Here is an 11,528-nt window from a genome sequence, read left to right as displayed (position 1 = left end):
ACAGCACCACGGGAGAAGCAATATTATTGGGTTTACATGAATGAAAATCAAAATCAATCCACGGTAGGTCAAAATTCTGCATCATTTCATAGAGGTAATGTCTCCTTCTAAAAGTTTTCATACAGAATTTTGCATTAGTATTTGATAAAACTTTATAATAATAATATATAAGAATCCCTATATTTCTAATTAACAATGTACATATATATATTCTAGCATATTAGGTCTTTGGGTACTGAGTAACATCTCTGAGATCAACATAGAATAATGTGGAAAGAACATAATTTCCCTGCTTCAAGGTGTAAATTTAAGCACTGTCACTATGTATATTTCTGAGAAGTACATCAAATGAATATCTATGCAGATTTAGGAGCAGATTTATTACAATCTGAACTGGCAGCACAGAACTAGAACCATTTTGGAAGCCCCCAAAAAGAATGAGAAATGCCTTAATTTTAATGTGGTTATGCTCTTTTAAAACTTAGTATACCTTAAAAGTTCTAAAACAATTGTATAAAGTATTCTGTACCCATAAATCTTCCTGTCCTTGCTATTTGCTCCATAGCTTTAATATCTATGGAGGTAATGTAATAAAAGGTTTAAGTTTGGTACTGGTCTAGTCACCCATGGCAACCAATATGCATTTAGTTGCCAACTGTTTAAAATCTATTATCTAATGTATTACCTGGGCAAACAGTGCCTTTTGCCCTCCTTTACTCCAGCCGTTTGCTTTTTCCTACATTATGCGACACATTCACCAAATGTCAATGAAAGTTGTTTTAAGTATTTTTGAGATTTTAAGGGAAAATTGTCTTTTAACCCATTATTAATTAAGCTCTGAAATGTCACATTGGCCTATTGGTGCCACAATGATTCATTCTCACTGTGGAAAAGAATCTTTATTATGAAAGAAGATATGCTGCTATATTCTGATGGATAAGGCCACTAATAAGAAAACTGCTGCTGCACACTACACCATAGAACACTCAGAATATACTGTATATTATTGTATAGACAGTTAAACTAGTTACAGTTAGTGATCAGCGGTCTGTCCCATTCCGCTTTGCCGCAATATTTGCAAAACTACTGAAAAATCTGCGAAACGGCGAAAAATCTGTGAAACACAGGTGTTTTTTTTCAACATGGCTGCCCCATTTTTATATGTCCACATCTATTTTTTGAGAAGCAACATTACTAACTGTAAGAACAAGCACATTTCAAGTCTGTAACAGACCATATTCTCCCACCTCCACAAAAATATTAAATGCACCAGATGACAATCAGCCCTAAGTCAGCTGTGAATAAGTCTTGATGACTAAGTACCAGTAGTTGTAGAAAAGTATTGTAAGAAAGAGTTGAGCTCCATACCAAGGTGAAGAAGCAAAGGAGAGGTGCATCCATTTGAATGGTGACAGATTGCAATTGGCTACAAAACTGACCAGTGGTAACAGAGATAGCAGTGAGCAGGCATAGGTTATGAATAGAAGATAGTCAGACTCGTTGTGTATTATAAGCATGATAGATATGTATGCAGATGCATCAAAATAATTTAATATACAAGTATGGGATTTCAGATCCAGGAACCTGGCATCCAAAAAGCTCAGAATTAATGGAAGGTCATCTGCCATTGAGTCCATTATTATCAAATAATGATTTTATTTTTTCTTTATAATAATAAACAAATCTTATACTAAGTAGCCTAGCATAAATCCACTTTGGTGGTAACACAATATTACTGGGTTCATTTAAGTTCAGTTAGTGACTTGACAAAATTCTACAAGCTGAAATCAACTAGCTGTATACGTGTTCCATTGCAGGACATAAATAACATTAATAACAATTGCCCAGCAGCACCACCAGGCATAACCCTAATGACGTTTTATCCATTATAACATATATACTGTTTGTTTAAAAAAATCTGGCAAGCACCAAATACTGTAGGAAAGGAAATACTCACCTGGTTACTCAAATCAGATGAATAGGAATCAGTCACAGAATTATTTCCAATGCCTGAATCAACTGTGTCTACTAGGTTTTCTACTGGAACATTCTGGGCGGTTTTCAGAAATGCAAATTCTTGTTCCGTTGTGTCTACGGCTATGCATACATCATAGGGGTATGGAAGAGTCAGTGTTGCATTATTAAAGTTACCTGGGAATCTGGCTGGTGATTGACAATATAAACCTGGCATAGATGGTTTAGCATGGGCAGATTTTCTGCATTTTGATATGATGACAAACATAACAGTCAGAGTAAATAAAAATGAAATGAAAGCCAAGGCTACTACAAGGTAAATATCTAAATCAGAGGTATTGGATTTATGGAAGTCAGTGTTAATTTCTTGAATGTCCTGCTGATAACTTTCGGCAATAACAATGTTTAAATTTATAGTAGAAGTACGTGGGGGGTTTCCATGGTCCTTCACCAAAACAATAACTTTGTGCCTCAAGCTCTCCTTCTCTTGAAAAACACGCAGAGTTCTGATTTCACCAGTGTGTCGACCAATGGTAAAGTAGGATGGTTCTGAACCTTGAAGAAATTCATATGATAGCCAGGCATTGTGTCCAGAATCAGCATCCACAGCAACCACTTTAGCTATTAATTCTCCTTTATTTGCAGATCTTGGAACTATTTCAAATTGAGCAGAATCTTCCACCACAGAAGAAGGGTACAGAATCTTAGGAGAATTATCATTTCGATCTGTAACGCATATTTTAACTATGACTGTGCTATTCAAAGGAGGAGATCCGTTGTCTTTTGCCATTATTTGAATGGTGAATTCCCTCATTTGTTCATAGTCAAATGGGCGCTGTGCGTAAAGAACTCCAGTGATTGAATTTAAGGATATATAAGATGATACAGGAACATCACTTGCATTTTTATGAACAGTAGAATACACAATTTTAGCATTGTTATCCAGGTCAGGGTCAGAGGCTTGCACTTGGAATATGGAGGATCCCGATGGATTATTTTCTGGAATGTATACAACATAACTAGGTTGTTCAAATATGGGTGCATTGTCATTCACATCTAGTATCACCAACCTAATTGTTTGTGTGGTAGATAGTGGAAGGGATCCTCTGTCTGTAGCCTTAATAGTAATATTGTACCCTGGCATTTCTTCTCTGTCCAAAGTACCTGTAGTTACTAATGTGTAATAGTTGCTTGAGGAAGATGTTAATGCAAAAGGCAGTGAATCAGTAATTTGGCAGTAAACATTTCCATTTTCTCCAGAATCCATATCCTGGATGTCAATAAGCGCAACTACTGTACCAGGTAAGGAATCCTCAGGAATGGAGTTAGAAACTGATGTTAGAATGATCTCAGGTGCATTGTCATTTGTATCTAAGACTTGAATTACAACCTTTGTATGTGAAAACAGGCCTCCTCCATCTCGTGCTTCCACAATAATTTCATAGGCCTTTGTTATCTCAAAATCTAGTGTTCCCTTTGTCCTTATTTCTCCAGTGTGGGAATCAATAGTGAATGTCTGTTGAGCTATCTTTGAGATATGGCTAAAGGAATATACAATATGCCCATTGACACCTTCATCTGCATCGGTGGCATTCAGGCAAATCACAAGGGTGTCCACTGGGGCATTTTCAGGCAGGTTTACAGGATACACATCTTTAGAAAACATTGGGGTGTTGTCATTGACATCAGTTATACTGATTTTAATTATAGCTGTTCCTGTTTTTACAGGATTACCTCCATCTAATGCTGTCAATATAATTTCCAGAGCTGCTTGCTTTTCTCTATCTAAAGGCTTTTCTAAGACTAATTCTGGATATTTTCTGCCATCTGTACTAGTTTTTTCACTTAGTTTAAAAAATTCATTTTCACTGATTTTGTAAGTTTGTAGACTGTTCATTCCAATGTCTGGGTCCTGAGCATTGCCCAGGACAAAGCGGGTTCCAGTGGGTGTATTTTCCAATATTTCAAAATCCATGTTTTTTCTTGAAAAACTTGGTGAATTATCATTTATATCCTGAATTTCAACTTCTACATGAAAAACATACAAAGGATTTTCAACCACTGCTTTCAGTCTTAGTAAGCAAATTGGTGCCATCTCACAAACTGACTCTCTGTCTATTCTGCCTGCTACATACAGGTTTCCATTCTCTAAATTCACATTAAAGAAATGCTCTGCAGTAACAGAGGAAATGCGGAATTTTCTCTTTGCTAGATCCTGGGTTTTTAAGCCCAAATCTTTAGCAATATTTCCTACAAAGTAGCCTTTCTTTTCTTCTTCAGGAATTGAGTAGTGGAGCTGAGCAGTGACTGCCCTGCACAGACAACAAAAGGAAAGGAAATAAATTACTTGCCATTTCACTGTCCATTCAGCTCTTTTTCCTTTGCTTTGCACCATTGTCACCAGCTTCAGTCCTTCCATATTTAGAAGAAAATCCATTAAATCCACTGAATATAAAAATGAAATGCTGGAGAACATTCACTCAGGTTTGCAGTTTGTGATTATGACCATCCACTATGAAAATGAATGTGTTTTCCACAATCTGCACTGCCTGGCTGTTGGGAACGGGAATGAAACACTATCACTGGGTTTTCACCTTACTGGCCAACAGCGGCACACTGTGTCTCAACTAAGAACTGCAGGGGTTTTATTAGTATGTGTATTTGCAAAAAATATTTATATAAAAATATATAAAACCTGTGTGATCATTTCTTTCTTGGCATTTTGACAAGTAACAAATGATATTTAAACTTTAACAAATTTCAAACAAAATGTAGATGATGCTGGTAATTATTGATAAAAATTACTGATTATTATCAACATATATAATATATATATAAAGTGACAACATACTCTGCAATGCTGTACTAAATAATGGGTTTATATATACAAAGATAGAACTGACAAATAATACAAGAGATATAGAGGTCCCTGTTCAGCAGACTTTACAATCTAAAATGACAAATACTTATTAATTTAAAGTGAAATACCAACATTGATTCCCTCAGGTTATTATACCTCAGTTGTATGGTCCTGATTGCTAAGCAACTCCAGTACATGGATATTATATTATATATATTATATATATATTATATATATTATATATATTATATATAATATGCTTTATAATGCTTTGCATATAACACGGCAGCCATAGGGTTGAAGTGAAAGTGTATTGAGACCAGATTTTCATGGGCCCTGATGGGTAATATTTAGTTTATATAAATATAGTGTATATAAATAGTGTATAATATGTTCAGTAAGTCAGAAGAGCATTTATATTTATGCGTATAATGAAATGTAACTTCTTCATAGAAACCCAGGACATTGCCCCAATAATGAGGAGGGGGATTAGATAATGTAAAAATAATTCCATAAGGTTAGTGAACTTAGTGAACACTCAAGTTCATGTAGAAGAATAACAGTATTCTTCTTGATAATCTAATGTCATTAAAAGTGATATATTATTAAATATATCATTTCAATTAACATTAGTACAGCCAACAAAGAGAAGCCTAAACCATTCTGAAGTTATTTAGATGTAATTTGTCACAATGGCAATGGCTCCCAGACTCCTTTCATAATGCTTGCATTAAGCATAGGGTTCCCAAAGCACAGTATGATCATTATTATTAACACTTATTTATATAAGTACCAGCATATAAAGCACTGTTCTACAACAGAAGGATGTATAGATCAAATACAAAAACTGCTATTTTCACAAAATCCCCCGATTAATGCCCAGACACTTATCTTAAAGCACAAGATTTTGTTAGATGCACAAAGATATGCAGATGGTCAGCAGAAGGGAAGGTTATCTAGAAGTTAATAGTTTAAACTTTTATTGATTCCAGTTAAAATAAACTGCAAAGATAAAATAAAGCAACAATATAAGGCCATGGGCATATAGCACTGCGAGTGTAGCCTAGATAGGAACTCTCTAAACCAACATCTCCCAATACAAAAAGTATTCCAAGTGAAAATGATTGGACAAAGATCAGTCCCTAAAACTAATGACTGGCAAGATGAAATAAAGATTAAAAAATAAAAAGTTATGTTTTAAGTATTAGTGACCCATACTAATATGTTCTAATTTCAATTTTTACACATTAGTTGGAGGTGGTAGGAGAACTTTTCTTCTTTCCTTTACACTATCTCTTTAGCACATCAACAATATTCCTACTAGTTTTAATATAGGTATCCAGTTAGTGTATTTACTGTATAGGGAATATGATGTAAATAGACATGGTTTATTAGCCACGTTTACACCTTAAATATAATTCAGTACCATATGTTTACAAGCAAAGAGCTGCCACAAAAAAGTTGGTTTTGTTTTACTAACTTGATTGGTTAGATAGTCAATATAAACTAAGCATTCGTTAAACCAATTTCTAAAGCAAAATGCAAAAAAATATCCTGTAATTTTCTTTCTGAAAAAATAACAATGTAACATTTCTGTTATTACCAAGTATAAATGCCAAAAAAAAGGTTCAGTGAAAACCAGAAAATCCTGGTATTCAGTTTTGCTGAATTTTGCCTGGAAGACAGACAAGCTTAGGATCCAGTTGCAAGTGCCACTCATTCATCTGCTGCAGATCTCTGAGAACGTCTCCACTGGCATCCAAAATCAACTTTATTATTCTTATCCAAGCGCTCCCCAACACTGATTCCCAGTACCTCTCTGCACAATGTACTGTAACCTACATTCTAGTTTACAACATACAAGTTTCATTTAGAATTCTAACGGCTTCGGTTTGGTCTATGTTAGTGCACACAACAATTCTTTTCATGCAAGAGACAATTCTTTTGATGCGAGAGACAATTCTTTTGACGAGAGGGACAATTCTTTTTCGCCTGAGACAATTCTTTTGCCGCTTGTGACAATTCTCTTGACGCGGGTGTCAATTTTTGGACACGCTGCAAATTTTTCCACTGCAAATTTTGTCACCCGTTTCGCTAAAAAAAAATCAAATTTGCAAATTCACTGCAAATCCATGCATGCCGAATTTTTTTGCCCATCACTACTCCTTATCCATATAAATTAATGTTTCCAAACTGCTGCTAGGGAGAGTGCTCTATCCATTTTGCATCTAAAATAGCACAGTAACACCCTAGTACACAAACAGTGATGTCAATATAATCAGAAGGGATAATAGGCTTCCCCTTAATACCTAATTGTTACATCAAATGTTAAATATGTAAGGGCAAACACAGTAGAACATTTTTCGCATAAAAAACTAAACCTGCCATTTTATTGTTACTCAATGCCATTCAAAATTGCAATGAGGGAAACATATGTTCTTGGACATTTTCAATGACTAGCTAGAAAGCAACTCATTTTCACTCAGAGGGTTCATTTTATAAGCAAAATTCTTATTACATTGTATATGAGAAGATGTAATTTCCTTTATAACTCCTCATTTGTAATTTGTATATTACTTAAGATAATGCCAGGTATCAAGCAAAAAAAATGCCAAAAACTTACCTCCTTATTCATTTCAGAAGAAGAATAATCAGTAACTGAATAATTTCCAATTCCTGAGTCATCTGTGTCTATAAGGTTTTCAACTGGAACACTCTGAACAGGTTTTACAAAAGCAAATTCTTTATCTTTTGAGTCTAGCGTTACACATACATCGTAGGAGTATGGAAGAGTCAGTGTTGCATTATTAAAGTTAGTTGGGAACCTAGGTGCTCCTTCTGAGTATAGGCCAGCTGTTACAGATCCAAATGTTTTTGGATGGTTTGATTTTCTGCATTTTGAGATGACTGCTAGCATGACAGTCAAAGTAAAGAGAAAGGAAATAACTGCCAAGGCCACTACTAAGTACATATCTAAATTAAATAGAGAGTCCGTGTTCTGATATTGATTGTTTATTTGGGGTATATCCTGTTGAAAACTGTCGGCGACAATAATGTTTAAATTTATAGTAGTAGATCGTGGAGGTGTCCCATTGTCCTTCACCAGGACAACAACTTTGTGCTTCAGGACCTCTTTCTCTGGAAAAGCACGCAAAGTTCTGATTTCACCAGTGTGTTGAGCAATGGTAAAAGCTGATGGCTCTGAAACTTGTAGAAACTGGTATGATAGCCAAGCATTGTGTCCAGAATCAGCATCCACGGCAACCACTTTAGTAACTAGGTCTCCTTTATTTGAAGATCGAGGAACTACTTCAAACATAGCAGAATTATCTACTCCAGTAGCGGGATATAGAATCTTAGGAGAATTATCATTTAAATCTGTAATGTATATTTTAATGATGGTAGTTATATTTAAAGGTGGAGATCCATTGTCTTTAGCCTCGACTTCAATGTTAATTTCTCTCAGTTGTTCATAATCAAATGAACACTGTGCATAAAGAACCCCAGACATGGAATTAATGGATACACAGGAATATACAGGAAAAGCATCTGTATTTTTACTAACAATTGAATAAGTAATTTTAGCATTCTCATCCAGATCAGGGTCAGAGGCTTGTACTTGAAATATTGAGAATCCTAATGGATTATTTTCTGGAACATACACAACATATCTAGTTTCGCCAAAAGCTGGTGAGTTGTCATTCACATCTGATATCAAAAGCGTTAAAGTTTTGGTCGTTGACAGTGGAGGTGATCCTTTGTCTGTGGCCTTAATAGTAATATTGTATCTATGTATTTTCTCTCGGTCCAAGGGACTTGTAGTGAGGAGTCGGAAATAGTTGCTAGAGGAAGATGTTATCTCAAAAGGCAGTGGACCAATAATTTCACAGTAGACTTTGCCATTTTCTCCAGAGTCTATATCTCGAATGTTAATCAATGCAATTACTGTGCCAGGAGAAGAATCTTCCGGAATGGAGTTAGATACTGATGTTATAATGATCTCCGGTGCATTGTCATTTGCATCTACAATATGGATAACCACCTTGGCATTGGAAAAAAGGCCTCCTCCATCCTGTGCTTCCACAATCATTTCAAAGGCCTTTATTGACTCAAAATCTAGAGTTCCCTTTGTCCTTATTTCACCAGTTTGGGAATCAATGGTAAATTTTTCCTGAGCTGCTTTTGTGATGTGGCTGAGAGAATATGTAATCTGTCCATTTACACCTTCATCTTCATCAGTAGCTTTTAAGTGCACCACAAGAGTGTACACTGGAGCAGTTTCAATCAGGTTTACTTGGTATAACTCTTTGGAAAATAATGGGGTATTGTCATTGAAATCACTGATATTAATTTTAATTACAGCTGATCCAGTTTTTACAGGGATACCACCATCTTCAGCTGTTAATAGAATATCAAGGGATGATTGTTTTTCTCGATCTAAAGGCTTTTCTAAGACTAATTCTGGGATTTTTCGGCCATCACTGCTGGTTTTTATGTTTAATTTGAAATAATCATTGTCACTAATTTTGTAGGTTTGCAGTGAATTAATACCAATGTCAGGATCCAGAGCATTACCCAGAACAAACCGGGTTCCAATTGGTGTCAGTTCTGTTATTTCAAAATTCATAGTATTTTTTAGAAAGCTTGGAGAATTATCATTTATATCCTTAATCTCAATTTCTACATTAAAAATATTCAAAGGATTTTCAACCACTGCTTCTAGGTTCAGTGAACAAATGGGTGTTATATCACAAATTGTCTCTCTGTCTATTCTGTCTGCTACATACAGGTTTCCATTAAGTAAATTTACATTAAAGAAATGCTCTGCAGTAACAGAGGAAATACGGAATTTTCTAAGTGCTAGATCCTGGATATTTAAGCCCAGATCTTTAGCAATATTTCCTACCAAGTAGCCTTTCTTTTCCTCTTCAGCAATTGAGTAGTGAAGCTGAGCAGTTATTGCTTTGCACAAACAAAAGAGCAGGAGAAAATATACTACTTGCCATTTCATTGTCCATTCAGTCCTTTTAAACTTGATTTTCTGGAAATCCATTGTCACCAAGTAGAAATCTTTAGGGTGAAATATATTAAATCCACAAGAAGAGGAAAAAATAAATGATGAAATAAGTCCACTTGTGCAGCTTGTAACCACAAGGATCCGATATGAAAATGAATGTGTTATCCACAATCTGTGCTGTCTGCCTGTTGGAAACTTACATGAATCTCTATATCTAGGCTTTTCCACCTTACTGGTCAACAGCGGCACACTGTGTCTCAACTAAGAACTGCAGGTTTCTGATTTTTACTATGTTTATCAAGTAGCATTAAAAGTAACTTTATCATTTCTAATTATAATTCTCCCATATGTCCATGAAGATTTTTCATAATATACAGTATCTAGTAGAGTTAAGTCTAAAGCAACTGGACTTTTCTTGAAAACATTTCACCACACATCTGAGTGGTTTGAACTGAAGAAGCTGTTCAGATGAGAGGTGAAATGATTTAAGAAAGACTGTTGCTTTAGACTAAACTCTACAAGATACTTAAATCCTCCAAAAGCCCAAAGCCCAGAGTATTCCATAACAACTGATCCTACATCTGTAATGTTTCTTTGTTATTACTTTTCTTTGCCTTTGCTGAGTTAATAATTTGACATCTCACAACTAACACTTTCCTTATTGAAAGTCATGTTAATCAAAACACCTTGTCCTACAGTAGATGCTCACTATTGTAGAACATAAGGAATTGTGTTGCCCCACGACACTCTGCATTGCCATTAAGTATCATTCTGTAGCATGAAAGTAAAACTGCCCATGTGTCATTATTGTATGAGATTGCAGATTAGTTAATTGACCAGAAATGCGCTGCCAGCTCAGGTTAGATGCTACAGTGAATACAGAATTATTGGAAAAACATGGCATTTTATACCAACACAGCATCATGCATTCCCTGTATAAAGGAGCCTCACTGTATCAAAATAACAGTATTTTCAAGATATCACCTAAAAATGTATAGTCTATAGTGAAGGAAAGATATTTAGACAAAGAAGCAATCTACTTTAAGGTATATGTATAGATAACTAATATTGTTCAGTAATATTCACTACATTCCTATGGCAATCTTACTTAAATATTATATTATCTGTATTTAATTGTCATTTTATGGGTTATTAACAACATTTACTCTGCAGTCACACAGTTGACATAGCACACTACAGCACAACACATCATAACATTCATTTTAGAGAAGCGTGCACTTTATTATTAGTACCTGCTAATATCATTATTATTATCCTATTTATATATCACCAACATATTTAGTTTCCCCAGAGGTCCCAGTCAAGTAACCGTCCTGTGTGTTTTGGAGTGTGAAAGGAAACCGAGTACCCCTTTCAAATTGGGTCACTGACACTGGCAGCCAAAAACGTATTGCTTTGTGCTAAAGCTAAATGAAATTGTTACTTTTTATTATCAGGCCATCAAAAATCACCAAAAATAAAAAAATTAAGAAGTACAAATTATCTCAGAATATTACTGTCTACCTTAGTTTAAAGGAGACCTGCCTCTTTAAACACATCAGCAAATGTAATTTTCAAAGATTTTGACAGTGGTCATAAGATGAAAAGGGAAGAATAAACTAAAAAACATATATATATAGCTTGCTGTGTGTGGATTACACACACATAGTATTTGCC

At 35.0% G+C, this 11,528-nt stretch overlaps 1 protein-coding gene across 41 annotated transcripts in view; it reads right to left on the bottom strand.

The window, feature by feature from the left end:
- Positions 1 to 11,528, bottom strand: part of LOC101733947 (protocadherin gamma-B5) — a 249,548-nt gene that overhangs the window by 21,103 nt on the left and 216,917 nt on the right. The window contains exon 1 of one of the 41 annotated variants that reach the window (XM_012959702.3): positions 7,458 to 10,054. The exons of 39 other annotated variants lie outside the window; for them this stretch is intronic. In XM_012959702.3, the coding sequence (XP_012815156.2) occupies positions 7,458 to 9,887 (2,430 nt within the window). In that variant the 5' untranslated portion in view covers positions 9,888 to 10,054. Of the gene's footprint in view, positions 1 to 1,957; positions 4,562 to 7,457; positions 10,055 to 11,528 lie in introns of those variants that run through there. One more of the 41 variants, XM_012959699.3, reaches the window with a different exon arrangement.

Source organism: Xenopus tropicalis, chromosome 3 (genome assembly GCF_000004195.4).
Source record: "Xenopus tropicalis strain Nigerian chromosome 3, UCB_Xtro_10.0, whole genome shotgun sequence".
Lineage (NCBI taxonomy): Eukaryota > Metazoa > Chordata > Amphibia > Anura > Pipidae > Xenopus > Xenopus tropicalis.
Note: the sequence above shows the minus strand (reverse complement) of the source record. Positions and strands in the feature narration are given on the sequence as shown.